Source organism: Mus musculus, chromosome 6 (genome assembly GCF_000001635.26).
Source record: "Mus musculus strain C57BL/6J chromosome 6, GRCm38.p6 C57BL/6J".
Lineage (NCBI taxonomy): Eukaryota > Metazoa > Chordata > Mammalia > Rodentia > Muridae > Mus > Mus musculus.
Genome location: NC_000072.6, coordinates 94,559,143 through 94,585,495, shown reverse-complemented (window position 1 = coordinate 94,585,495; position 26,353 = coordinate 94,559,143). Strand labels below are relative to the sequence as shown.

Here is a 26,353-nt window from a genome sequence, read left to right as displayed (position 1 = left end):
TAATGCAATGTCACAAGAATTGCTACTGTCTATAAGTATGCAAGCTACAGACATTAGCCTGGCTCTTTTCACCCAGTGGTAACTCAGTGGCACTGCTTTACAGATAACTGAGCTGTTTCCATTTCCTGAATGCGTCTCACTTTTTTTTTTTTCAGATAATGTTTCATCTTGTAACTTTGTCTAGAGCTCCCTATGTAGACCAGGTTGGTCTTGAACTAAAGGCATACACCACAACCTGCTTTTAGCCGTGGTTGAAAGCCTATGCAAGGAAGAACAATGTGAGAAACTCTGGCTCGCCCTTCCCCAGCCCAGCCCAGCAAACTCCAGTAACAGAATTCATAGATAATCTTGGTACAAATAGGCAGTGTCAGAAATGGATGGAGTCCAAGTGAGGGCAGCTACCTTCCATTAGAGCACACCATGAAGACCTTGTGTTTTTCACTTCTAAAGACCTACCCACATGGACGCTACTGTCTGATGAAAGGCAAACTGAAAAAAAGTGACTTAGCTCCAGCCTGACAACATTCACAACGTGGGACTTTTAAGCTGTCTATTCAAAAGGACGCATCTGCCTTCCAGTCTTGTAAGATTATAAAATTTTACTATGTGGTTTTCATGGGTACATAATAGGTTTTTTCCAAGTCATCTATACAATTTCAAAATAATACCACCAGACAACCAAGATAACATGGAGGTTTTCAAATCTGCATAGCTCTTGGGATCAATCAGCTCTGGGGGCCTCACAGCTGTGAACCCACCAACAGGTTTTGCCATACAGAGAGCTAGCACATGACCACTTCCTGGACATGTTCGCTTACGGAAGCTGACCAAGCTACTGTGTAGCCTTACACAAGCATTCCCAAGGCCATTCTGAGAGCTGCCCATGACTGTCCTATTCAGTCAGACAAGCCATCTTGTGAAGTGATCGTACACCAATATGTGTAAGGCAAAGGTTTCAAAATAAGCTTTGGAAACCAAAAAGAACAGAAAACACAACAGCAAGACAGCAGTATCACTGGGTGGCTGTGGGCGAACAGAGACGACTTAGCCAGAGTTTATGCAATGAAGACTGGAGGCATCACTGGGTGGCTGTGGGCGAACAGAGACGGCTTAGCCAGAGTTTATGTAATGAAGACTGGAGGCATCACTGGGTGGCTGTGGGCGAACAGAGACGGCTTAGCCAGAGTTTATGCAATGAAGACTGGAGGCACCCTGCTGCTCAGTAGGAATCATCCAGAGCCCACAGGCTGACTGGTTGTCCTGGTGGCTGGGTGATGCTGTGGGTGGGAGGTGCAAGCAGTAGTCTCCTTCCAGTTGATCTTTGAGTAAAATACTGAATTTAAGCTGGCTGAGGCTTTCAGAACTATGCCTTTCTAGATAGGGGAGAAGGGTAAAGATAAGAATTTCTAAAAGCCTTAAACAGAAAAAAATATCATTCTTGGGCAAAGGCAGAAGTGGCTACAGAACCATGCTTGCTTAGTAAGAGTTAGGGAACACTGTTTATGCAGACATTTCTTTTTTGGATTATGTAGATGTATCTTTTGGGATATTCATTCTAACTGGGAAGTTCTCTGACCTTTCTGTATGTTATTTTATTTTGTATTAGTTTTGTTTGGGTATTTTGTTTTGTTTTGGCAGAAGGGAGAAGAGGCCATATTCACACAACAGCATCTCGATGTCTGTTGAGTAATAATTACGATAAAACAAATTATAATTGAGGTTCATGATGCTTCCTATGAGTCAACAAATGGCACAGCTGTTTTAATGCTCCTGCCTTTGTTTCCGGAAGAAAGAACTCTAAAATGACATCTCATGGGATAAGACACAAGCCTGGATACTGTACCAAATGCCAAACTAACCATGTACATACACAACCACTATATGACAATTAAAACTAAAAATCTCAGAGAAGATGCTTATCAAGCTAATGAGCTGAAGGGCAAGCCCATCTCAAAGCACCAGGAAATCACAGAGCAGCCACTGTGAACACCAGCCTTCAGAAGCTCGCTCAGTGCCCTGTGCAGTCAGACTGAAGCATCAACTACAAAAGGGACCGTTACCTTCAGGCAAGAACCGGGCAGTGGTGGCGCACACCTTTAATCCCAACAATTGGGAGGCAGAGGCAGGCGGATTTCTGAGTTCGGGGCCAGCCTGGCCTACAAAGTGAGTTCCAGAACAGCCAGGGCTATACAGAGAAACCTTGTCTCAAAACAACAACAACAAAAAAAAAAAAAAAAAACAAAAAAAAAAAAAAAGAAAAGAAAAAAAAGCAGGCAAGAACTTGATGACTTTAGCTTGTATAAAGAATGTGTGAATTGGCCATTCATCACAAATCCTAACTCTTAGATTAGCTGAGAACGCTGCAAAACAGGAACAGAATGTAGGTCCCACATCATGGATCACAGGACGTAGCATTCTGCTGAGCTTTCCAAAAACGTGAGCTTGATAAGATGTGGGCTGTGTGATCAACTAGTGATGTCTGCTGAGATATAGCACACACACAGCACATTGCATACCTAAACCTGTATACGATCACAACAAAGCTTACGGGTTCCCCCAAGGCAGACTTGGTATCCATACTGTGGTCTGTCATTGGTTCCAGATCTCGGGTGAACACATGTTTGCTCATATCTCCTCAGCAATGGTGTCAGACAACAGGTCTCTGCTTCAGTCCCTGCTTTGAGCTCTTGCCTGACTTCTCATGATGATGAGAATAAACCTTTCTTCTCCTATGTTTTTTTGGTCAGTGCTCACCACAGAGAAGCAAATGAAGACAGCATCTTAGACCCAGTGATCAGGGAAAAAAAAAGCCACCCCGTTCTTATTTTAAGACTTCTTCCTCCGTGCTGGCATGGAGTTAAGGGCATAGATCATACACGTTACTCTCACCAGCCCCAGCTCAGCCTGACTGTACTGCGGTCTGTTGTGAGCCAGCAGCCTGTGTGTGGAAATGCTGCTCTCTCCCGGGCATCTCTGAATGGCTGGTTACTACTCAACCTCTACGAGATGCTTCCGTGGATGTGGTAATGGTGGATATTTACAGATCACTAAATCACAACAGCAAAAGGTTACTACTCTTTTAACTTGAAAACATGGTTTTAATACAGCACTGCTTCTGCCGAAAACCTATGAAATACAAGAGAAATATCTGAGTAACTACTGTGCACAACTCCGAGTAAGGGGAGTGAGGGTGTCCCAACCCCGTCTCCTCTTCCACCCTAAGAAGCAGAGAACGCCGTCGCAGGCTTAGCCCAGTAAGCTGACTTCCCTTTTTTGGCTCATGTTTCCCTTTCGTAGGTACTGCTATGCGATTCTTATAGCAAATGTAAGACTATTCATTCCGACCTGGGAGTGATTCCCACACTAGGAATTGTTCCTGGCTTTGTTTTTTGTTTCTTAAAGCTTGACTTTCCTACAGGAGATTTCAATATATGTTTTAGTAATATATACTCTTCAACTAAACTCAACAAGAAAACATGTATGTTTAGACAAAGAAAACATGTTTTTATGGCTGTGAATATAGTTCTGAAGGAACCTATAAATAAAACAGCCAAGTAACTCCATCAGGAAAGAATACTAACCTGCACCAATCAGCAAACGCCTACCAACAGCCGGGACAAAAGGCAGAACATGAAGCATATGAACGACACCGTTCATTCATCTTCATGCAGCGTGCTATGGGGAACGTGACACAGACACTCACAAAGGGTAGCTCTGGAGTGGCCTTTGCACAAGCACAGTGGTCCCTAAGAACTGCCTTCAGGGGTTCAGGAGAGAGACTCTGACTAACTCTCACTAACTCTGGAGCATATGAAAAAGAAAATAATAGTAAGGACATCGCACTTCGTGATCAGAAGGATTAGCACAGGGCTGGAGCCAGACACCTGGGTTCAGTCTTGATGGTACTCTTTAGCACTCCTGTAACTGGGAGCAAGCCTTACTGGTTGGCATGCTCTGCCTGCCTGCCTGCCTGCCTGCCTCCAACCCCCCTCCCTTCCCACAGCTACAAAAAGAAGACAAATAAAACACTTATCTCCAGAGGAGAAACAAAGGTTAGCGCCAGATCACCCATGCACAGTGGTCACAACAGGGCCCAGCACACTGTACCTTTAAGAAATGCTGGCTATGGTTTTTAGTATTTCTGTTATGGCTACTACTGTTGCACAGTAAAAAAGTGTTATGAGCAAATATAAATCCATCTGACTTGAAGACAGAGGTCTCTCGCATGCCCGGCTTTCCCATCTAAGTCTAATGAGAGGCTGAGCTCTTGAATCCTGCAGGATGCGAAGCAGATATAAATGTAGGCCCTCACCCAGGGCCTGCCATGCTATCTGCTCATCCTACAGCTGATGGGTTTTGGTAAGTGTGGTTAGGGAGAGACTACACAGGTGCTGTGATGCCCAGGGAGAATCGGGGGATTTCTTGAAGAGGGTGGATGGGAAGCGTCTCACTAGCGTGATATTCAGTCTAAGACCTAAGTGATGACTAACTGGACTTGAGGAGGCTGAGGGAAAGAGTGGAGTACATGGAGCCTAGGAGAGAGTTTATAAGAAGGATAAGTATATGACATGCATGTGTGGACGTCTGTGAAGGCTAGAGGGAAGTCAGAAAACGGCGTCGGACGGCCTGGAGCTGGCGTTTTAGGTGCCGGGCACTGAACTTGGGTCCTCTGGAGGAGCAGTGAGTACTGCTAACTGCTGAGCTGTCGCTCCAGTCCTAAGGCATTTGCTCTCTATCACTCTGTCCCTTGGAAAACGCCCACTCAGCATGATGAACATCTCTTTCAAACACCGTGTCACACACCCTAAAGACAGACCATCATCACTTGTCTTGTTGGAAAAGTAGAAGTAAATGTCTCTCACACCCAAGCAATAGTGCATCAAATGAACAACTAAATGACATGCAGCAGGGAGCACAGTCCAGCAAGTGCACAGCGCCAGAGTGAGCAGGGCAGCAGGGAGCACAGCCCAGCAAGTGCACAGCGCCAGAGTGAGCAGGGCAGCAGGGAGCACAGCCCAGCAAGTGCACGGGGCCATGGGGGAGCAGTGCAGGTGGCTGCACGGAGAGTGATGGTCTAGGTGAGGGAATAGGCTGGGGAGGAGGAGGAGAAGGAAGAGGAGGAGGAAGAAGAGGAGGAGGAGGAGGAGAAGGAGGAGGAAGAAGAAGAGGAGGAGGAAGAAGAGGAGAAATTCTTCCTCCTTTTAAGGTTTTAGAGAGGTTTTAGGAGAGGGCATAAGATGTGACTCACCTCAGTCAAAGAGCACCTGACCATCTGGGGAAGAAGGGAGTTAGGGAATTCAGAGCAAAACCAAGCTGGACACAGTAGCACATATCTGTAACTTCCACACTCACTCAAAGGGTTGAAGCAGCATTCCAAGTTCAAGGCCAGCCTGCTCTATGCACCAAAAAATATAAGTCTCTAAATACCCTGAGGGAAACTTGGTGGTGCATCTGAGGCACAGCCAGGGTAAAGTGGAGTCTGGAGCCGAGCAAGGCGTTGCTGATGGGACACACTCAGGTAAGTGAAGGAGAGATTCTGGAATGATCCCCAGGGTTCTATTAAAGGTTGGGCATCTTGTTCTGAACTGGTCACCGTGTGACACCTTACTTGAGGGTGCCAATGAGACTGCTGAGCATCCTATGCTCGCACACAGAGGAAGCAAATGCCTTGAGCTACACATGTACAAGTCGGTACTGCTGCCCCCTCAAAGCCCAGGAGAAGAGGTAATGCTACCAGGTTGGTCAGGGTAAGAAGTGTCATAGCTGTGACTAACACGGAAGTGGGGACAGCTGAAGGAACTCAGCTTAAAAGGAAGGTGACTGCTATGATTTTGACAAAGAATTTTTCGGACAGTGGTGTCCAGACTCCCACTGCTCACTACATACTATGTACTGCTAGGGTCCTGGCTGAGAAAGTTTCCCAAGTCATGTCTCCACATGAACACAACAGAGACATCACCTCACATGACACAATCTCCCTACACGACACAAAGCAAGTTTGCGTGTAAAACCATAAACACACACACACACACACACACACACAAAAATAACAACAACAACAAAAAACCAGCCACAAGTTTTCTGCTTCCACAAAGACTCTGTGATCTCATGTTTAGATGTTAAAGAAAAACACGGAATATAGGAAGGCGTGTACACTGTTATTTAACCTTGAGGGAAATGCAAATCAAAAACTCCGATGACTCAGTAGTCTACAACTCTCAGAGTGTCTGTTTTCTTTAAATCAATGAATATGTAGCATGGACACAGAACAGGAATCTCTCACCCGTGCTGGTGAGAATGCAGAATGCACTGGAAACCACACACACACACACACACACCCCTTTATGGACTTTTATACAATTAAGGAAACACCTGTCGGAATTCTTACACATTAAGCACATACTCTCTTTCCAGCCTAGCGACACCATTCCTAGGTAGCTTTCTGAGACAGACAGACCGACAGACAGACCAACAGAGAGAGAGAGAGAGAGAGAGAGAGAGAGAGAAAGCAAGCGTATGTGCATACAAATACGACAGGTGGATATTTACAGAAACTCAGTGAATAACCAGGGAAACCTGGGGATAGCTCAAATGTCTATCAGTACTGAATGGAGCCACACATTCTGAAATGCCACCGGGGCAAAAAGACGCAAGAGCACTCTAAATGAGGAGGAAGCAGAGCAGGGGCGCTATATGGCACACTCTCCTGCTTACAGGCAATGCAAAACAGTGGCTAACATGAACAAGCTGGGGTGCGAGAACAGCAGTGGCTCTGAACACCCTCAGAACGGATGCATCTTGTTTACTGTGTGCATGGTATTCCTTGGGGAACTAACACTATGTACCACTCCACAGTTGCATTTATCAAGACTGGAGAGATGACTCGGCAGTTAGGAGCACTGCTCTTCCAGAGGACCCGAGTTCAGTTCCCAGCACTCATATGGCTGCTCATGACCATCTGTAGCTACAGTTCCACAGGAGCCAATGTTCTCTTCTGGTTTCTGCAGGCAGCAGGCACACAAGCATGCAGGCAACACATGAAACTAAAACTAAAATTTTAAAAGAACTTTAAACACAGAAATCTGCAATTTCTACAAAAATTCCTAGCAATTTCTTAGCTACAAATGTCCTTAAATTTCTGGATAGAAATGAGCCAACCCCGTACTTCTTCCATCTTTGGACCTGCAAACATTCCTGTGGACGCGGCGTGCAGGGGCGTCAGCGTGAGCAGAGTCTGTGAATGCTGGTTATTGTCAGGCCCTGCAGGCTGTGAATGCTGCTCACTGAAGAGCTTACACAGGGCTCTTGTGTGCTGTTGGCCTGGCTGTTCTTTTGTCACACACTGAAAAGGAACCTAGTATGCTAAGGGAATGTGACCTTCTCATTGGATGGCTGTTACATCACGCCTTGAAAAATGGGCTAAGGAATCTGTTTTCACCCTACACCACGAAGGAAACATTGAAACATGACAACAAAGGGCCCTGAAACTCCATTAAATGAGGGGCAGTACCTTTTAAAATCATCACATGTAATAAATCTTTAGGGTTCTAGTTTATTTGAAACTTAAAAAAAACTACATTTAATTGTGTGTTGTGGGTGGGAGGGGGCGCACACGTGCCTGTGTGTGCATGAATCGATAAGAAGATAATTTTTAGGAGTTGGTCCTTCCACTGATCGGATCCTGGAGACAACGTGGGCCATCAGGCTTGAAGGCAACTGCCATCTTGCCGGCTCCAGCTTCCAGTGCTTTTAAAAAGAGCAATGTTTTGAATTCATTTATATTCTTTGGTATACAACTTTAATAGGATTTATTTTGGAGTCCAAACTAACTCCTATGATACTTTTAAAGACTTTTCTATACACCATGCATAGCAAAGCCATAAAATTATGGTGGCATCGGCGTGGTTTTTGTCTGTTCCTTTTCTTGCAGTAGTGGGGATTGAATTTGGGGTTCTAAGCGTGCCAGTCAAGCACTGGACTGCAGAGCTGTCCCAGCCCCGACTCCTACCATGATAATCTGCCATTTTCCTGCTTCATTACTTATAAACCCTTCTCACTGAAACAAGAATGTTCCATCTTTCATGACCATTATCCTAGCAAGACATACAGTCTACATTACGGACATACAGACTCAGTATAGCTCTCTAAGTGTATGTGCACAGTGCAACACTGATGTTATATATGATGATGACAACCCGAACCATGTAGTACTCTTTTTATTAAGTCCTTTACAATACTGGCAAAGACCCACGTCATTCCTAGCACTACCATTGCCCCAAATGATGAAGAGCAGATACAATGCCTATGCATGTTTAAGTCATTTAATTAATCAGTTGCTATGCATGTATGCATGTGTGCACGCCTATGTGTACAGATTAGAGGGTGACCTGTGAGAGTTGGCCATCACCTCCCACCTTGCTGAGGAACGTTCCTCAGCATACTCCACACCATCCAGCCCACAGACCCCCAACCTACTGTTGCCATCTCAGCTCACCATAGGCATCCTGCGATACACTACCATACTGGCTTTCTATGTAGGATTTAAGGATTGAACTAGATTGTCAGGCCTGTGTGACAAGCCTTCCACCTGCTGAGCCACCTTCCCAGCCGTCACTGCATAAAGTGTTCCCTTCTATCTAACAGATGCGTGATCTTCCCCAACCCCAGGATGCAGTCACTCAAGGCTCCTAGTTCCACTAGGACTCCACAGCAGAGGTGAAGGAGAGCCAGAGCTTCCCAGCCTAATGTTGCTCCTTCTGCCTGCCGGGGGCTGGAGGGGGCTGGATCCTGCTGTCTTTCCACTCTTCCTCATTGCTCTTCTTGTGAGCCCACTCACCCACACATGCTCACACACCATTCAACTAAGTGGAGAAAAGCGGCAGTCCAGGGGAGAGCGAGGCAAGATGCTTCTAGCACGTGCGTCTCAGTTCCACCGGCTCTACCTGACAGCACACACCCCTCAGTAGTGTCTGAAACCGCCTGAGGTCACATGGAACAACGCTCTCAGCTGCGGGTCATTTGAAGTATGTAAACTTCTACTCACTATGACCTTTTTCCATCGCATACCCACACTGTTGGGCACTAGAAAAATCTTCACATGATGATTTTAAAACTTACTTTCAAGGATTCCCACAAGGGAAACTGGACCAAGGAGAAAGGAATCTGGAGAGAGAGAGAAATCATGCGGATTAGATAAAAGAAAATCAGTGGTCGTCCTGGCATTATTGTAAGAACCTAGGATTATTAACAGTGTTTCATTTTATTGTTTGGCTGCATTAAGACCAGTATTAAGCAAATAAGCAGGCGCAGTACACATTTAAAAAGCTGATAAACCCTGGCCATAGGTCCTCTAATACTTCAAGCTCAAGGAGCATAAAGAACATTGTGAAGCCCTGTGAAATGGAGAGAAAATCAGAGCAGAAACACGGCTGACACAGAGACAGACACAAAACATCTCCCATAGTAACGGCAGCACTGAGAGCTGGCCAGGCTCTCTCTATGTGAGAGCTACGGTGGAGTGCTCTCAGCGAGCAGTGTGAGCATTCAGAAGAGCCGCTGAACAGAAAGGATGAGGGGGAGGAAAAGGGAAAGAGGTGAAAGATGGAGACAATATAAAGAAAGACAATGGAGAGAAAGAAAAGCAAGAGAAAAGAGGCAAGGAAGGCGAGGGAAAGGACAGTGTGAGAAGACAGTGGGGGAAGACGAAGGACAGGCAGGCCTGAAGGAGAGCAAGTGGAATGTGGCAGACTGACAGAAGGAAGAGGGAGTCAGGGGAGAGGATTGAAGGCAAGGAAAGCAAACAAGTCCAGAGCCACTTGCAGGAGCATGCCAACATGGCAGACTCCAGAGACCTGCTGACTGCCTAGGAGGGAACCGCTGCACCATTGAAGAAGAAAAGCTCTGAATGATGCTCCATGCAGACTCTACAATAAACCTAACGGAGCCAGGGAGCAGGTCACCTACAGACATCAGGAGAGGTTAAGATCGCAATACTTAGGAAGTGTTTACAGTGAGCATCACCACACCCTCAGTAAGCTGTGCTTCACTGAACCTGCTAACAAGCCATACGCCAATCAGTGAGGTTGTCACTCTCTTGACAGATGAGCAAGATGGCCTCAAAGAAACCGTGTGACTTGCCAAAAGACACATAGTTAGGAACTCGAGTCAGACCATCTGAGTTCAGAGCCCTAACTACTCATTTACCTGCAAAGGCATCTAACCATGTTTATCTGCTTATTAATTCCCACACAGTAGAACTACCTTTACTTTTAACTGAACTTTTTGAAATTCTAAAAAGACAAAAGAAGCCACGCCTACTTTTCCAAAATAAAAATGAACTCCAATGGACTCCAGCTGCTGCCTTCCCATCTCTGCCCTGTGTGGCACACTAAGTGCCAGCAGAGGTGACACTTGGGGCACAGTGGCCCCCGTGTTGCTGGCCTCTATGCAATCTACTTCAGGTATAGACCATGTAGACTGTGCCGTGTAGACTGCAGGCAATGTCAACTATTGTGCACCGCACACTTGCTCCTGGAGGAATTAGCAGGCGTGTGACAACTATTTATCATCACATGAACTTGGGGTGGGAAGTGACTGCTGTGCTTAGAACTCAAAGTCCATCAGCATCTGTCTAAAGCAGCTGAATGGGACTGACCTCACCACAGAGATGGATTCTGTCCTATTCAGCAAGAAAACGGGAGTGGGAGTGTGTGTCAGTATCACTAGTTTGGATTCACGTGACAAATGAAAATCTTGGAAAAACTAGTCCATGTCATGAGTAAGCAGTCAGCCACCCTACGTGTCAAATTCCCACAAGAAGTGAAACTAAGTTTGGTGTTTTGATTCCCAAAACAATTCTGACATTGACCATCCTGAAACTTAAGAGCTCTATTTTCAATGAAATCAAATACCAAAACCAAAAACCTGGCTGTAGAACAGGCTTCTAAGAACTTGTCTAAAGCTTAAAAAATCATATTGTGCCATAAGATACAGCCAAGAGGAATAGCAGGAAGGACTTAGAGTCTTCTAATTCTATGTTTCTTCTTGGGACTTTTCCTTCCCAATGTGAAGGTATCACATTCTACAACAATGTTAAATTTCACCCTATAGATGAAAAGGCTTAAATGACTGTAAAAACTGTTGCTAAAATTACTTTTTTTAAAAAAAAATTAAAATAACCTAAGTGACTACACAGACTGTTAACTGAATTTATTGGGCTGTTAGGACTATTTAATTTTCATTCCATAGATAAACAGTTTGCCCTTTGTCTCAATTGCAAGTTATGCATAAAATTCTTACTTTAGCTTACAGAGGCAGCTTTTATATAATACACTGGAATACCCAGCCCAACTATTCCCTAGAGCTTTTGCTTTACAAAGAAAGCCTACATTAAATGCCAACAGCCGGGCAGTGGTGGCACACGCCGTTAATCCCAGCACTTGGGAGGCAGAGGCAGGTGGATTTCTGAGTTCAAAGGCACCCTGGTCTACAGAGTGAGTCCAGAACAACCAGGGCTACACAGAGAAACCCTGTCTCGAAAAACCAAAAAAAAAAAAAAAAAAAAAAAAGCCTAACACATGGGAAAAGCAAGATTTGGACTTGAGATCATATCTCATGATAATGATAGAGCACTTTAAGAAGGACATGAATAACTCCCTTAAAGAATTACAGGAGAACACAGGTAAACAGAAACACAAAAAAATCCCTTAAAGAATTACTGGAAAACACAACCAAACAGGTGAAGGAATTGAACAAAACCATCCAGGATCTAAAAATGGAAGTAGAAACAATAAAGAAATCACAAAGGGAAACAACTGTGGAGATAGAAAACCTAGGAAAGAGATCAGGAGACATAGATGCACACATCAAAAAAAAGAGAAAATCTCAGGCACAGAAGATACTACAGAAAACATTGACACAACAATAATCAAAGAAAATGCACACACACACACAAAAATCCTAACTCAAAACATCCAGGAAATCCAGGACACAATGAGAAGACCAAACCTAAGAATAATAGGTATAGAAGAGAGCGAAGATTCCCAACTTAAAGGGCCAGTAAATATCTTCAACAAAATTATAAAAGAAAACTTCCCTAACCTAAAGAAAGAGATGCCCATGAAAATACAAGAAGCCTACAGAACTCCAAATAGAATGGATCAGAAAAGAAATTCTTCCTGTCACCAAATGCACAAAACAAAGATAGAATATTAAAAGCAGTAAGGGAAAAAGGTCAAGTAGCATATAAAGGCAGACCTATCAGAATTACACCTGACTTCTCCCCAGAGACTATGGAAGCCAAAAGATCCTGGGCAGATGTCATACAGACCCTAAAAGAACACAAATGCCAGCCCATGCTACTATACCCAGCAAAACTCTCAATAACCACAGATGGAGAAACTAAGATATTCTATGACAAAAACAAATTTACACAATACCGCTCCACAAATCCAGCACTTCAAAGGATAATAAATGGAAAACTCCAACATGAGGAGGGAAACTACACCCTAGAAAAAGCAAGAAAATAATCTTCTTTTGACAAACCAAAAAGAAGATAACCACAAAGAAACATAATCCCACATCTAACAACAAAAATAACAGGAAGCAACAACCTTTTTTCATTAATATCTCTTAATAATTCCCCAATAAGAAGACATAGACTAACAGACTGGATACATAAACAGGACACAACATTTTGCTGCATGCAGGAAACCCACCTCAGTGACAAAGACAGACACTACCTCTGAGTAAAAGGCTGGAAAACAATTCTCCAAGCAAATGGTCCCAAGAAACAAGCTGGAGTAGCCATTCTAATATAGAATAAAATCAACTTTCAACCTAAAGTTATCAAAAAAGATAAGGAAAGACACTTCATATTCATCAAAGGAGGAATCTACCAAGAACTCTCTATTCTGAACATCTATGATCATAATGCAAGGGCACCGACACTCATAAAAGAAACTTTACTAAAAATCTCAAAGCACACATTGCACCACATACAATAATAATAGGAAACTTCAACACCTCATTCTCAGCAATGGACAGATCATGGAAACAAACTAAACAGAGACACCGTGGAACTAACAGAAGCTATGAAACAAATGGATTTAACAGATTATCTATAGAACATTTTATCCTAAAACAAAAGAATATACCTTCTTCTCAGCACCTCATGGTACCTTCTCCAAAATTGACCATATAATTGGTCACAAAACAGGCCTCAACAAATACAAGAAGATTGAAATAATCCCATGTATCCTATCAAATCACCACGGTCTAAGGCTGGTCTTCAATAATAAAATAAACAGCAGAAAGCCCAAATACACATGGAAGAAATACAGAAAGAAATTAAAGACTTTTTAGAGCTTACTGAAAATGAAGCCACAACATATCCAAACTTTTGGGACACAATGAAAGCAGTCCTAAGAGGAAAACTCATAACTCTGAGTGCCTCCAAAAAGAAACTGAAGAGAGCATACACTAGTAGCTTGACAGCACATCTGAAAGCTCTAGAACAAAAATGAGCAAATTCACCCAAGAGGAGTAGACAGCAGGAAATAATCAGGGCTGAAATCAACTAAGTGAAAACAAAAATAACTATACAAAGAATCAACCAAACCAGAATCTGAGAAAAAAACAACAAAATAGATAAGCCCTTGCCAGACTAACTAGAGGGCACAGAGACAGTATTCTAATTAACAAAATCAGAAATGAAAAGGGAAACATAACAGAAACCAAGGAAATCCAAAATATCATCAGATCCTACTACAAAAGACTACACTCTACAAAACTGAAACATCTGGATGAAATGGACAATTTTCTAGACAGATACCATGTACCAAAGATAAACCAGGATCAGATAAACCAAACAGTCCCATATTCCCTAAAGAAAAAGAAATAGTCATTAATAGTCTCCCAACCAAAAGAAGCCCAGGACTAGATGGGTTTAGTGCAGAGTTCTATCAGACCTTTAAAGAAAACCTAATACCAATACTCCTCAAACTATTCCACAAAATGGAAACAGAAGGTACTCTACCCAATTCGTTCTATGAAGCCACAATTACTCTGATACCTAAATTACACAAAGATCTAACAAAGAAAGAACTTCAGACCAATTTCCCTTATGAATATTGATGCAAAAATACTTAATAAAATTCTCAATGACCAAATCCAAGAACACATCAAAATGATCATCCATCATGATCAAGTAGGCTTCATCCCAGGGATGCAGGAATGGTTCAATATATAGAAATCCATCAACATAATCCACTATATAAAACAAATTCAAAGAAAAAAAGCATATGATCATCTCATTAGATGCTGAGAAAGCATTTAACAAAATCCAATGGTAAAAGTCTTGGAAAGATCAGAAATTCAAGGCCCATACCTAAACATAGTAAAAGCAATACACAGCAAACCAGTAGCCAACATCAAGCTAAATGGAGAGAAACTTGAAGCAATCCCACTGAAACCAGGGACTAGACAAGGCTGCCCACTTTCTCCCTACCTATTCAATATAGTACTTGAAGTCCTAGCCAGAGCAATTAGACAACAAAACGAGATCAAAGGGATACAAATTGGAAAGAAGAAGTCAAAATATCACTATTTGTAGATGATATGATAGTATACTTAAGTGACCCCAAAAATTCAACCAGAGAACTCCTAAACCTGATAAACAACTTCAGTGAAGTAGCTGGATATAAAATTAACTCAAACAAATCAATGGTCTTCCTCTACACAAAGGATAAAAAGGGTGAGAAAGAAATTAGGGAAACAACACCCTTCACAATAGTCACAAATAATATAAAATACCTTGGTGTGACTAACTAAGCAAGCGAAAGATCTATATGATACAAACTTCAAGTCTCTGAAGAAAGAAATCGAAGAAGAGGTCAGAAGATGGAAAGCTCTCCAATGCTCATGGATTGGCAGGATTAATATAGTAAAAATGGCCATTTTTTGGAAAGCAATCTACAGATTCAATGCAATCTCCATCAAAATTCCAACTCAACTCTTCAGAGTTAGAACAATTTGCAAATTCATCTGGAATAACAAAAAAACCCAGGATAACAAAACTATTCTCAACAATAAAAGAACTTCTGGTGGAATCACCATCCCTGACCTCAAGCTGTACTACAGAGCAATTGTGAAAAACAAAAACAAAACAAAAAACATGGTATTGGTACAGTATCAGGCAGGTAGATCAATGGAATAGAACTGAAACCACACACCTATGGTCACTTGATCTTTGACAAAGGACCTAAAACAATCCAGTGGAAAAAATGACTGCATTTTCAACAAATGGTGCTAGTTCAACTGGGGTTAGCATTTAGAAGAATGTAAATCAATCCATTCTTATTTCCTTGTACAAAGCTCAAGTCCAAGTGGATCAAGGAATCATAAACCAGATACAATGAAACGAATAGAAGAGAAAGTGGGAAAGAGCCTTGAGCACATGGGCACAGGGGAAATTTTTCTGAACAGAACACCAATAGATTCTTAAGATCAAGAATTGACAAATGGGACCTCATAAAGTTGCAAAGCTTCTGTAAGGCAAAGGACATTGTCAATAGGACAAAATGGCAACCAACAGATTGGGAAAAGATCTTTAACAATCCTACATCCAATAGAGGGCTAATATCCAATATATACAAAAAACTCATTAAGTTAGATTCCAGAGAACCATATAACCCTATTAAAAAAATGGGTACAGAGCTAAACAAAGAATTCTCAACTGAGGAAACTCAAAGGGCTGAGAAGCACCTAAAGAAATGTTCAACATTCTTAGTCATCAGGGAAATGAAAATCAAAACAACCCTGAGATTCACTTCACACCAGTCAGAATGGCTAAGATCAAAAACTCAGGTGACAGCAGATGCTGGCGAGGTTGTGAAAAAAGAGGAATACTCCTCCAATGCTGGTGGGATTACAAGCTGGTACAACCACTTTGGAAATCAGTTTGGCAGTTCCTCAGAAAATTGGACATGGTACTACTACCTGACAAACCACTAATACCACTCCTGGACATATACCCAGAAGATGCTCCAACATATAATAAAGACACATGCTCCAATATGTTCATTGCAGCCTTATTTATGATAACCAGGAGCTGGAAAGAACCCAGATGTCCCTCAGCAGAAGAATGGATACAGAAAATGTGGTACATTTACACAATGGAGTACTACTCAGCTATTAAAAATGATGAATTTATGAAATTCTTAGGCAAATGAATGGAACTAGAAAATATCATCCTGAGTGAGGTAACCCAATCACAAAAGAACACACATGGTTTGCACTCACTGATAAGTGGATATTAGCCCAGAAGCTCAGAATATCCAAGATAAAATTCACAAACCACATGAAACTGAAGAAAAAGGATGACCAAAGTGTGGATACTTTGATCCTTCTTAGAAGGGGGAACAAAATACCCATGCAAGGAGTTCCAGAGACAATGTGTGGAGCAGAGACTGAAGGAGTGACCATCCAGAGACTGCCCCATGGGAATTCATCCCATATACAATCACCAAACCCAGACAGTTTTGTGGATGCCAACAAGTGCTTACTGACAGAAGCCTGTTATAGCTGTCTCCTGAGAGGCTCCACCAGTGCCTAACAAATACAAAGGTGGATGCTTGCAGCCTACCATTGGACTGAGCACAGGGTCCCCAATGAAGGAGCTAGAGAAAGGACCCAATGAGCTAAAGGGGTTTTCAGCCCCATAAGAGGAAAAACAATATGAACTAACCAGTACCCCCAGAGCTCCCAGGGACTAAGCCACCAACTAAAGAGTACACATGGTGGGACTCATGGCTCCAGCTGCATATGTAGCAGAGGATGGTCTAGTCAGTCATCAATGGGAGGAAAGGCCCTTGGTCCTGTGAAGGCTCTATGCCCCAGTGTAGGGGAATGCCAGGGCCAGGAAGCAGTAGTGGGTGGGTTGGTGAGCAGGGGGACGGGAAAGGGATAGGGGGCTTTTGGAGGAGAAACCAAAAAATGAGATAATATTTGAAATGTAAACAAAGAAAATATCTAAGGAAAAAAAAACAGAAAAAAAAGAGAGAGAAAGACATTCCATGATAAAACCAAATTCAAGCAGGGTCTGTCTACAAACTCTGCCCTGCAAAAAGCACAGGAAGAAAAAATGTCAACCTGGAAGGTAAATCACAGCCAGGAAACACAGGGAACAAAGAGTCCCAAACCACAAAACTAAAGTGGGGCTGGGGAGGGGCGGAGCACAACAACAAAATGACAGATATCAGGTATCACTGCTCATGGGTATTGCTCAACTTCAATGCTCTCAGTTCCCCAATCAAAAGGCACAGGCTAACAAAATGGATGAGAAAACAGGATCCCTTCTACTGCTGCAATCAAGAAACACAGGTTAAAATAAAGGGTAGCCATTACCTCAAGATAAAACAATGGAAACAGCGAGGAAAAAGCCAGTTAGGATTTTAATATCTGACAAAATAGACTTTAAACCAAAACTAATCAGAAGCAATAGGGAAGGACATTATATACTCATCAAAGAGAAAATCCATCAGGAAGATACTGAACGCTGACACAATTGCATACACTAGCAAGATTTTGCTGATAGGACCCTGATATAGCTGTCTCTTGTGAGACTATGCCGGGGCCTAGCAAACACAGAAGTGGATGCTCACAGTCAGCTATTGGATGGATCACGGGGCCCCCAATGGAGGAGCTAGAGAAAGTACCCAAGGAGCTAAAGGGATCTGCAACCCTATAGGTGGAACAACAATATGAACTAACCAGTACCCCGGAGCTTGTGTCTCTAGCTGCATATGAATCAGAAGATGGCCTAGTCGGCCATAAGTGGAAAGAGAGGCCCATTGGTCTTGCAAACTTTATATGCCTCAGTACAGGGGAATGCCAAGGCCAAGAAGTGGGAGTGGGTGAGTAGGGGAGTGGGGGGGAGGGTATGGGGGACTTTTGGGATAGCAATGGAAATGTAAATTAAGAAAATACCTAATAAAAAATATGAAGGTTCACAAAAAGAAAAAAAAAAAAAAGAAAAGAAAAAGGAAGACACTGAAGTTCTTAACATCTATGCCCCAAACACAAGGGCACCCAAGATCATAAAGGAAACACTACTACAGCTAAAAATCACATATGGACCCTCACATACTGATAGCGGGAGGATTTAATAACCCACTCTCACAAACAGACAGAATATCAAAACAAAAATTAAACAGAGAAATGCTGGAGCTAATTGATGTTATAAGCCAAATGGACCTAATATTTATAGAACACTTCACTTTTGAGAAGGTACAAAAAAAATATACCTTCTCAGCATCTAATGAAACTTTCTCCAAAACTGACCACATACTCAAACACAAAGCAAATCTCAACAGATACCACAAAAAAACAAACAAACAAACAAACAAACTGAAATAACACTTTGCATCCTATTAGACCACCAGGAATTAGAACTGAAAACAATTCCATGGCACTTTCACAACAATACCGTGGACTCCCTGGGCTATCCGGGAGCGGGGGAGTACAGATGGGTAAGGACGGCACCTTCTCCTACTCATGGTATTCAGAATAACTCACGCCTGGTTCAAACATCACATTGGGAGGTAGGCAAGGATAAGGGGCAAAGAACAGATTTACTTTGTTGGCAGACATTTCTCTTCTGCATAGCACCTTTTCCCCATGGACAACTGTAAATGGTTTAGTTAAGAAAGCTGCCATGTATCCAGCTACTTTCCTCTGAAACCTCATCTAGAGTATTTGCTGAAGGGGTAGGGCACATGAACTCACCTTTCCTCGGAACTTTTACCATTTCTTATGGCCACCTTCTTTTTTGTTTAACATTTGCTTTAAGTCTTGTCCAAACTAGAAATGCATGCATGTTCTAAGAGAAACACTTAGACTAGGACTGTAGAAATATCAAAGGAGACCAAGAAAAGCAGAGCTAGTGGAGGCCGTATTCCACAGCAACAGAAAGAGCTCACCACAAGGGTGGAAGAGTCTTAAGGAAGGGGGCTAAAGGAATATTTGCCCAAGTCTGTTTAAAACTTCCCTATACTTCTCTTAAGCAGTCAGTCACCTGTAGGACATCTGTCTGTCACACAACCCTATGGAGTGGCCTGTGTACACTGAGGCTTGGAATCCACTGAGATGATGTTGAAAATACAATAAGTAGCTGTAGAGCTGGACATATTCAAACCATTCTGTTTTAAGACACTAGCAAATTCAACATGGAGGGCGGAGGGGTGGCAATTTGAAAAAAACTCCTCGCCTGGGAGGCCCAACTGGGTTGCAGTATTAAACTCCTTAGCTGTGACATGTGCTCCCAGGTCTGCACTTTGCTGTAAGCAGCATGAATGGGGTTATACACAGTGCCAGCACAGAGCCTGACTTGCAGCAGAGGAGTGAGGTTGAAGTCTGTGGCTCACCAAGCACAAAAGGCACATGTGACATTCTGAAAGCTGCAGAAGGGGATAGTCAACTGCTTCCTGTGTGACCAGACTGTTCTTTCTGGCTGTGGCCTCCCAAAGTACCATGCCCCCAGGTACTCTTGTAGAGTTCCACATTACAAAGTGCTAGGCCCCTGAGGGCCTTGAGTACATTGGGAAAGTACCTGCTACTCCATGATAACAGGGCAGAGGCAGCTAAAGGTGAAAGGCAACAAAGATGCCCTTGCTGTCAGGAGTGAAGCAGATGCCATTCGAATTTTGCTCCAGAGAGCGGTGGAGACTTTGAACACAGGAAAGACACTAACTCTTCTTGCTATTCCTGTCACCTCAGCTGACCCCAGGTAAACAATCAAAACCAAAGAGTCGACATGCAAAAAAGGAGGAAATGAGACATCTCCACAATGGGCATCTGTGAGCTCAGGAGAAAGCAAAGAAGACAGTGAGCCGGAGACCAATCCCCTGATAGGGTCATAGGACCATCTGAGGTGGCATGATTGAAACCCACGTCAGAAGCCAATAGAAACAACATGGTCCCATCAGGACACAGCATGCTAGATGTGACACTTGGTTTGGAGACTGACTGCTCACTGTCCGCAGGCGCTAACACCCAAACCTCTTCCCCTGCAGCAAAGTTGGTTTCTCAACAATTCCCTCCAGTTCCACCTCACTCAGCAGACAAGGTAAGCACAAGGACGGCCTGTGGAAGACTCACACTGTCCTCAGGGAGACATGTTTTCCCAGATTCTGTGCTGAGAGGGACCCTGGAAACCATGGGGACACTGTGTTCCCGAGCCCTTAAAGAAAGGGTAAACTCCAAATATTATAGACTGAATCCCAAATTACAAACCCTGACATCACTTCACGAGTAGTGAAGCACATTCTAGACATGTGAAGCTGCTCCACCTTCCTGACATCAGCGCAGTTTGTAGTTAAGAGCAGCACGAAGAAGCGCTGGTGTAGTCACTACAATAGATATGGGAAAGGTTCCTGAAAATACCATATGCTTATCATGAAACGCAAAAATACCTACCAGACTATAAGGAATTCTCCTCCTTAAGAAATAAGAATAAGGATCAGCAGGATATCTCAGCAGGTAAGATGTCTGCTACCAGCCTCGGCAACCTGAGCTTGATCACAGGGGCCCAAAATGGAGGAAAATGAGAACTGACTACATAAGTTGTCCTCTAACCCCCACCCACCCCGTCCCCACCCCCACCCCCGCCACACACACTAAGAAATGTTAAAACAATTTCAAATAAAATTAAAATTTTAAATATATATATAAGAAAGTAATATCTATTATAACAGTAAATGGCAAAAACAAACTAACAAAAAGCCCAGACTGTACCTTTGATAGAGACTGGGGACATGGGCAAGCTGTTCTGAGTTCTATCCAGTGTTCACCACTTCTATTCAGCGTTAGACTGGAGAGCTGAGCCAGAGAAGCCAAGCAAGAAAGAAATAAGGCGACTGCATAATGGAGCGGGAAAGCTCAGAGTTGTGAAGACTGGCAATACCTGTCACTGGCAAGGACATGGAGCAACTAGAGCCCTCAAATGGCTGGGAAAGATCTAGTGTGACCAAGTCACTCAGGGAAGTTGTTTTTGTTTTGTTGTTTTGTTTTTTAAACAAAGCTTCCCCGTGTAGCAACCCTCAGACTCAGCCTCCCAAGCGCTAGAATTTCAGGCACCATGGCTGTCCAGTTTACATACCATATTAACCACTTACTCCACTAGGTACTTACAACAAATATCTATAGAAAGATTGTAGAAAAATGGACAGGGTTGCTTTACTAACCTGGGCCCGAAGCTGACAGCCCAAATGTCTACCTGTGGGGGGACAGATGAGCCAATGGTCACATCTTACTCAACTAAACACCACTTAACAACCTAAAGGAAGAGGCAACTGTTGCATGTGTGACTGAATCCAAACAATGTGTGAAGCCGAAGAAAGATGCAAGAGTTTAAGCAGCAGTTCTCAACCTATGGGTTACAACCCCTGTGGGGTCGGATGACCCTTTCACAGGGTCACCTACGACCACCAGAAAAATACACATAGTTGCATCACAATTCCAAATAGTAGCAAAACTAGTTATGAAGTAGCAATGAAAATAACTTTATGGTTGGGGTCACCACAGCATGAGACTCTGTATTAAAGGGGCAGAACTGGAAAAGCAGAGACCCAAGGCACTTAAGTCCTAAATAGGTAGACAGCTAGGGAAAGGGCCTGGATCAGGCCAGCTGACCTCTGACTGCTTTCACTTTGATCAAAGATGGCTGACTCCCAAGTTCTTGTCCAAAAGAAAGGCTCTTTGGCAGCTTTTTCTCTGGAGAAATCGCAGATCTCTCTAAACCTGCCTTATCCAGTAAGATCCTGCTTCTCAGCTGAACCTACCCAATCAGAAAATGGAATCTTTCCCAGTCCAATTCAAGAAGGAGAAAGCAGACCTAGCTCTGTCCCGTTCTATAGGACATATAAGAGGCCAGACCACCCCTCAGAACTGGAGCACCCCCACCGTCCCTTACAGGAGTCTGTCTTTGAATACTGTGTGTGCTCTTTCTGCTTCAATATATCCTGGCTGTGTGCTGGGACTGCAAACTTCTCGCCAGGTGTTTCTTTACCTGCCGGAGAAATGGACCCGAGAAATAACCACTAGAGGGCAACAGTAACAAGAGCCAGATAGCAAAAGACCTCCAGTCTAATTCCTTACAGCTCAAGTTGTCTAAATAAACCAATCCATTTTCAAACACCCTCAGCCTAAGGTACTGATAAGAGGAGCGTGGATAGTGGGACAGGAGCACAGGACAGCTATCTGGTGGTGACGAAACATTCCCAAGCCCAGGCTGCCACTGAGTGAAGCATGTGAAGCCAGTCGGTCATCTGTGCACCCACTGTCTCTGCTCTCCAGCTGCCCAGCAGGGCTAAGCAGCTACAACAGAGAGGTCAGGCATGCAAAGCCTAAAAGGCCGTCTGACCTGCTGCGTAGAGAGCTTAGCGGTACCTGTGCAACATCCCCATCTTACATGAGGCAGCCAGGCTGGAAGACTGTGAAAACTCACAAGCCATGAGATGAGCATGTGCCCTAGACATGAAAATAACAGCTCACTAAAACCAGCTTAAAAGGAACAGATATTTCAAAGAGGAATAACCATGCTATAAATACAGTCAAATTATTTTCAGAAAATAGGAAGAAAAAGCTACGACATGAAGTAATGCAGATCACACTACTGTAACAAGAAAGCTATTTTAAGTGGAAGACATTGGAGCTCTCAAAACCCTTTTATCTGTTTGAAAGAAGAGTTGACTAAAAAGAAGCCCATGGTCATAAATGCCCGGAAGCAACTCTGAAGTTTCCCTTCCTGGAGGTCACTGCCACACCATTCAGAACCCTTCAGAGGTGCCGCAGTCTAACGTTTGAATGTCACTAATCTTTCCAAACTCATCTGCTGGTCCACACATATGCCACACCTATCCTTACTCTACAGGATGTCTGCTTTTCCACAAGAGGCCCCTGTTCTTCTGCAGCCATACTTGAGACAGCAGGTTTTACAAACCCAATATAACCCCACTCCAGTTACACTGTTAATGATCTTGTACACACAAATTTAATCTGTTTTGGTTTTGTTTTGTTTTGTTTTTGGTGTGTGTGGGGGGGTCCTAGCTAATCTGTTTTTCCCCCTTGCTAATACATGAGTTTTTTTTTTTAAAAAAAGGTTTTTCATGGACATGAAATATAAGGTAAATAAAATTGGGGTTATAAATGAACATTGGTAACTAATAAAGAATATTACTTTAGCTCTTTATATTATTTCTTCTTACACCAGAATATTTTCATTAATGCAATCTCGATTTTTAAACATGAAGTTAATGAGTTGAGGCCTGGTCACAGCAGGACATTCAAATCTGATCTGGCCTCTCATCACCCCCACACATCAGCACTTGCAACCTCTCCATCTCTCATGTCTATCTTACACATCAGAGGACAGGCACACTGACACAGAACAGCTATGAACCCTGGGCCACCAGAGAGGGAAGAAGGAAGAGACAACCATGTGTGCCTTGTCTTCAGAGAGGATGACAACGTGCTCTGATGCAAATATGATTTCAGTAGGAACTTTGCAGTTATTTTTATCATATCATGTTTGGTTATTTTGAAATTGATGTTTTGATGCAGTATAAACAATAATAATTCAAAAAGAGAACAAAAAGGATCCCTGAGGGAAATCCATGCCTATTTCATAAAACTTGACAAGGAATGAATTTATTATGAAGTTTCACCAAAATGGTTTATTGATAAGTGTTTTCCAATTATGAACAGGCACTCCCAGAAAACTGACATGCAGAAAGAAAAAAATCCAAATTGTTACTGATAAATTACTTAACACAGGCTGAGGGCTGAGCTACAAAGTGGCTCAGAGGTTAGTCGTGGCAGATGTATAAAACTTTAAATTCTAAGTCAACACTCATTTGCCAACCCTTATTTGTTATTAAAACCACATGTTGGCACTAAGTCATTTTATGGTTCATTTGAAATAAACATGCAGAAAATTATGGGAAACAAATAGAGCCACAGCAGTCTGTTAAAGCAAGACACTCACTCCAATACACCCTCTGTCACCAGGCTTTGGAATGCCATCACTAAAAAGTGCATCTGTGGTGGAAGGGGGTGTGCTGAGAAAACTGCTTTGTAGCAGTGAGATCAGAATTGTAGCCGACTGCCTATTTTTATTCCAGAAATGGAAAAACATGGATCTCAATGAGAAAATGTATTATAACACTTTAACAAAACTAAAATGTGCATTAAGCTGGTGAGTTAATATTAATGCAGAGAATTCCCTTCTAAAAGATTCTCTGCCATATCTTCATGGCAAATACAGATCATCTCAAAATGCCCCACCCCTTCCCACAACCACCTTCATAGTTTATCGGTGACAATACAAACCCTGTAAGCCAGTGTGCCTGGTTCATTTTGGTCCAGGTGTTTGAGAGACAGGATGTCTGCTGACAGGACTCTCAGCTGGGATGCAACCCAGCAAACCAGCATGACTCCAGAGGGTCTGGGGCTGAAGAGTGCCTTCCAACCAGGACAACAGCCAAATGAGCCAAGGTCTAGAATTTCCTAGGGTGCTATAAGGACCAGCAAAGGACTCCAAGTGGAGAAACTTGGCAGCTGCAGAACCACCTGCAGGCCTGGTTCATACACAGGTGCAGGATCCTATGTGATTCCACTTTAGGCAGGGCCTGAGAATGTGTCTTCCTTGTCAATGCCAGTGGACGTGCTCTTTGTGCAAAGACCACACTTGCACAAAGTGTGTCCACTGTGAAAGGCAGACGATTATGATCTATTTGAAAAGCCCTAGGAAGGTTAACTGGCAGTATATGCTGGCATTCATCTAAAGTAAGCTGGGTGTGCGGTGCACACCTGCAATGGTGGCGCTTGGGAGAGGAGGAAGGGGGTCAGGAGCTACCTCACCTCAGAGGGTCTGAGACCATCCTGGGCTAAAGAAGAGCCTGTCTTCTTTAAATAAATGTAAAAATGTTTGCCCTTCCCTACAGAAGCTTTCTACCACTTTGTTCCTATGTTTAAGGTGATCTTCTCATGGTTCCTGACTGCTGAGGTAAAAGTGACCAGTGCTGACATACAAATCCCTACAGTGAGGACAGAACACAGTGAGGACAGCTGGGGTCACACTGGACTCAGAAGCTTCCACACAGCAAAGAAAACTATTAGAAAAGGAAAAGAACTGTGAAGACAGTTTTGGAAGCCATACATCTGATAAGAGGCTGATGCCGTTGTCCATGGAGTGTGCAGTACCACACACCTAGACCTTGTATGCCAGGTACGCCAGACCACTGAGCTTCAATGCCACTGCCTGTTTTGTTCCCGGTGTTGTTTGTTGTATTGTTCCTATGTTGCTGCTACCAGTGGGAATACATTTGTTTGGTTTCATTTGTTGTTTTTCTCTTTTCTTGAGATAGTGTGTCACTATGTAGCCGGGACGGTTTTGGCGTCTCAATCCCCCTGCTGTCTCCTGAGTGTGATGATTACAGGCCGGTGTCACCATGCACAGCACTAATTAAAAGGGGCAAACACAGGGCTGGAGATTCGGCTTAGAGGGCACTCGTTGCTCTTGAAGAGAACTGGAGATTTGGTTCTCAGCACTCACATCTTGGACCACTGCTCACAGCTGCCTCTAACTCCAGCTCCAGGAGACCTGACACCCTCTTCAGGCCTCCACCAGCATCTACACATATATACACATAAATAAACAAAGTAAAAATATAAAAATATTTTAAAAGAGTTATTTGTGTTATTTTGTGTGCCTGTGAAGGCCAGAAGAGAGGACCAGATCCCCAGGAATTGGAGTTACAGACCATTCTGAGCCACTGGGTGGATGATGGAAATCAAACCTTGATCTTCTGCAAGAGCATCAAATGCTCTTAACTGCTGAGAGATCCAGACACCAAAAAAGGTAAAATAAGAAAATATGAACACAGCAGGCAAGTTCTATGGCACAGCACAAAAATATCTAATTTATGAATCACTTGAAAGAACAAGAACTTCAGCCTAAAGAGATAAAGAATGTGTCCAGGAAAACCATAGGGGAAAACATCCCAACTTAAGAAAGAGATGAACATCCAGACTCGAGAGGCATTCAGAACAAACAGGCAAGCCCAGAAAAGAGCCATCCCACATCATATTATAGTTAAAACACTAGAGAGAACAAAGAAAATATATTGAAACTACAAGAGAAAACTGTCAAGTCATAAATAAACCCATAAGAATACAGCATATTCCTCAACATAGCCTAAAAAAACAGGAAAACACTGAATGATGAATCTCTAAGCACTGAAAAACAGTAATTGCTGATGGAGACTGCTATGCTTAACAAAACTATCTGTCATGATTG

General features: G+C 43.0%; 1 protein-coding gene across 8 annotated transcripts in view; it reads right to left on the bottom strand.

Annotated features, from left to right (window-relative positions):
- The window catches only part of Slc25a26 (solute carrier family 25 (mitochondrial carrier, phosphate carrier), member 26), a 104,365-nt gene that overhangs the window by 19,164 nt on the left and 58,848 nt on the right, over positions 1-26,353 (bottom strand). For 4 of the 8 annotated variants that reach the window (XR_003956252.1, XM_006506518.4, NM_026255.5 and 1 more), the window contains one exon: positions 9,118-9,162. The exons of 2 other annotated variants lie outside the window; for them this stretch is intronic. Coding sequence is in view for 3 of the 6 variants with exons in the window: in XM_006506518.4 (XP_006506581.1) it covers positions 9,118-9,162 (45 nt within the window). In the remaining 3 variants the exon portion in view is untranslated. Of the gene's footprint in view, positions 1-9,117; positions 9,163-20,472; positions 20,570-20,790; positions 20,875-26,353 lie in introns of all 8 variants that reach the window. 2 more of the 8 variants (XR_868874.3, XR_868875.3) reach the window with 2 other exon arrangements.